At 45.6% G+C, this 4,137-nt stretch overlaps 1 protein-coding gene across 1 annotated transcript in view; it reads right to left on the bottom strand.

Moving 5' to 3' along the window:
• The window catches only part of LOC309568818 (phospholemman-like), an 18,499-nt gene extending 16,571 nt beyond the window's left edge, over positions 1–1,928 (bottom strand). Inside the window, exon 1 of the mRNA XM_082274605.1 lies at positions 1,826–1,928. Coding sequence (XP_082130731.1) covers positions 1,826–1,880 — 55 coding nt within the window. The 5' untranslated portion in view covers positions 1,881–1,928. The remainder of the gene's footprint in view (positions 1–1,825) is intronic.
• Between the last annotated feature and the right edge of the window lie 2,209 nt (positions 1,929–4,137).

Raw genomic sequence — 4,137 nt, 5'->3', positions numbered from 1 at the left:
CCCCCCCCCCCTTTTGAGATCCTCATGAATTGCCCCCTACAGAGAAAGGCAGGGCGAGGGGGCGTGTCTTGGCTGCACAGCCCTTAGATGATTGGCCATCCATAAATACGATTCATATGAAACTGCTAATTTGTTACAGACGTATCTGATTATAAAAATAAACAAATGGGGGGAAATGGATATTTGGATTTTATGTGACTTATAAAGGTACCCCCCCCCCCCCTCCTACAGTCACACACTATTATTATTATACATTTATATAGCTCTGACATATTCCGCAGTGCTGTACAGAGATCACTGAGCCAATCACATCAGTCTCTGTACCAGAGGAGCTTACACTCTAATGTCTCCCCACAGTCACACACTATTATTATTATACATTTATATAGCTCTGACATATACCGCAGTGCTGTACAGAGATCACTGAGCCAGTCACATCAGTCTTTGTACCAGAGGAGCTTACACTCTAATGTCTCCCCACAGTCACACACTATTATTATTATACATTTATATAGCTCTGACATATACCGCAGTGCTGTACAGAGATCACTGAGCCAATCACATCAGTCTCTGCACCAGATGAGCTTACACTCTAATATCCTCCCACAGTCACATCAGTCTCTGTACCAGAGGAGCTTACACTCTAATGTCTCCCCACAGTCACACACTATTATTATTATACATTTATATAGCTCTGACATATACCGCAGTGCTGTACAGAGATCACTGAGCCAGTCACATCAGTCTTTGTACCAGAGGAGCTTACATTTTAATGTCCCCCCAGAGGAGCTTACACTCTAATGCCCCACCCACAGTCACACACTATTATTATTATACATTTATATAGCTCTGACATATACCGCAGCGCTGTACAGAGATCACTGAGCCAGTCACATCAGTCTCTGTACCAGAGGAGCTTACACTCTAATGTCCCCTCCCCCACAGTCACATCAGTCTCTGTACCAGAGGAGCTTACACTCTAATGCCCCCCCCCCCCACAGTCACATCAGTCTCTGTACCAGAGGAGCTTGCACTCTAATGTCCCCCCACAGTCACACACTATTATTATTATACATTTATATAGCTCTGACATATACCGCAGTGCTGTGCAGAGATCACTGAGCCAGTCACATCAGTCTCTGCACCAGATGAGCTTACACTCTAATATCCTCCCACAGTCACATCAGTCTCTGTACCAGAGGAGCTTACACTCTGTCCCCTCCCCCACAGTCACACACTATTATTATTATTATACATTTATATAGCTCTGACATATACCGCAGTGCTGTACAGAGAACACTGAGCCAATCACATCAGTCTCTGTACCAGAGGAGCTTACACTTGAATGTCCTCCCAGAGTCACACACTTTTATTATACATTTATATAGGTCTGACATATACCGCAGTGCTGTACAGAGATCACTGAGCCAGTCACATCAGTCTATGTGCCAGAAAAGCTTACATTCGAATTTACCTGTAACAGAGGAGCTTACACTCTAATGTCCTCCCACAGTCACACACTATTATTAATATACATTTATATAGCTCTGACATATACCGCAGTGCTGTACAGAGATCACTGAGCCAGTCACATCAGTCTCTGCACCAGAGGAGCTTACACTCTAATGTCCCCTCCCTCCACAGTCACATCAGTCTCTGTACCAGAGGAGCTTACACTCTAATGTCCCCTCCCCCACAGTCACACACTATTATTATTATACATTTATATAGCTCTGACATATACAGCAGTGCTGTACAGAGATCACTGAGCCAATCACATCAGTCTCTGTACCAGAGGAGCTTACACTCTAATGTTCATACATACCAAAGGCTGTTGTGCCCACGATAGAGCAGTAGAGGAGGAAAAGCGCGGTCTCCATGGCTGGGCTGTGGAATGATAACAGAGAGGTCAGTGACTGGGGAGTGATATCACTGCGGCTTCGTCTGAACATTGATGGACACGAGGTCTGGACAGGCTCTTGAAGTTTCTGTTGCAACATTAAAAAAAAATCTTTCAGTCTCTCTGGTGTGTCTGAAAAGTCATATTAAAGGGCGTCTGCAGCCGAACGTCCAATTCAAACACACAGAGGGCAGATATTTCACCTTCCAAATACTTGATCTCCCACCCTTCCAGTATGTTGCATAAGGAGGGTGACAACGCCTTCCAGATGCTGCCATTCTGCAGATGCCATCGCGCTGCATTTTATTTCCTTGTGGTGGATGTGATAACACCGGTGTCCCCACCTGAACTTATTACTTTTCTATCACACTCCCCTAAATACCTCACTACTATCACTTTACACAGCAGCTAGGCCAACTGCAATGCTAAAGGTTCTCTGGAAGTTACAATCAGTACTGCAAAGATAAAATTTCTCCGAGAAAGTTTTTTTTTTTTTTTGTGCCTTTACTTCCTGTTTGGGAGACACAACAGGAAGTGGGAAGAAATCCTCCTAGTTGTCATAACAGGTGTCCCCATTAGAAGATTTGCCTTCACTTCCTGCACCGATGGCAACTGTAACATTTTGTATTTCCTATCACTTACTTTCCTGGTGACAAAGATCACTATGAGGGTGACTCTCCCCAACAGAATAAAAAAAACATACATTTTACACTCTAATACTGTTTCTTACCCCTATTGCACCCTTAGCCTTGCAGTAAGGGACACAGATATCATTAACAACCTAGAAGGAGTACCTGTCATGTGCTGGAGTTGGATATCCCATCCATCAGGAAAGAAGTGTTGGTTGGATTTGATGGCTTAGCACTGTGGTCTCTAAACTGCGGCCCGAGGGCCAAGTGAGGCCCTTTGCTTGCTTTTATCCAGCCCTTCGAGTGCTAATTTATTCACTAACATTAATAAAGGGCACAATTCCTCCCAATGGTGCCAACAACATCAATGATGAGGCACTGTTCCTCCCACTGACACCAATGATGGGGCACTATTCCTCCGAATTACCCCAACAATGGGACTCAGTGACATCAGTGATGGGGCACAGTTCCTCCCAATGAAACCAACAGTGGGGCAGAAATGACAAAAATGATGGGACACTATTCCTCCAACTGACACCAATGATGGGACACTATTCCTCTCACTGACACCAATGATGGGACACTATTCCTCCAACTGACACCAATGATGGGACACTATTCCTCTCACTGACACCAATGATGGGACACTATTCCTCCAACTGACACCAATGATGGGGCACTATTCCTCCCACTGACACCAACGATGGGGCACTATTCCTCCCACTGACACCAATGATGGGGCACTATTCCTCTCACTGACACCAATGATGGGGCACTATTCCTCCCACTGATACCAATGATGGGGCACTATTCCTCCAACTGACACCAATGATGGGACACTTCCTCTCACTGACACCAATGATGGGGCACAATTCCTCCCAATGACACCAACAATGAGGCACTATTCCTCCCAATGACACCAACAATGAGGCACTATTCCTCCCAATGACACCAACAATGAGGCACAATTCCTCCCAATGACACCAACAATGAGGCACAATTCCTCCCAATGACACCAACAATGAGGCACAATTCCTCCCACTAACACCAACAATGGGGCACAATTCCTTCCAATGAAACCAATGATGGGGCACAATTCCTCCCACTAACACCAACAATGGGGCACAATTCCTCCCAATGACACCAATGATGGGGCACAATTCCTCCCAATGACACCAATGATGGGGCACAATTCCTCCCACTAACACCAACAATGGGGCACAATTCCTCCCGATGACACCAATGATGGGGCACAATTCCTCCCACTAACACCAACAATGGGGCACAATTCCTCCCAATGACACCAACAATGAGGCACAATTCCTCCCAATGACACCAACAATGAGGCACTATTCCTCCCAATGACACCAACAATGAGGCACTATTCCTCCCAATGACACCAACAATGAGGCACTATTCCTCCCAATGACACCAACAATGAGGCACAATTCCTCCCACTAACACCAACAATGGGGCACTATTCCTCCCAATGACACCAATGATGGGGCACAATTCCTCCCAATGACACCAATGATGGGGCACAATTCCTCCCACTAACACCAACAATGGGGCACTATTCCTCCCAATGACACCAATGATGGGGCACTA

This window comes from Pelophylax lessonae (assembly GCF_965119305.1).
Source record: "Pelophylax lessonae genome assembly, chromosome: 12".
Classification (NCBI taxonomy): domain Eukaryota; kingdom Metazoa; phylum Chordata; class Amphibia; order Anura; family Ranidae; genus Pelophylax; species Pelophylax lessonae.
The sequence above is the reverse complement of the archived record's forward strand: the minus strand, read 5'-3'. Positions and strand labels throughout refer to the sequence as shown.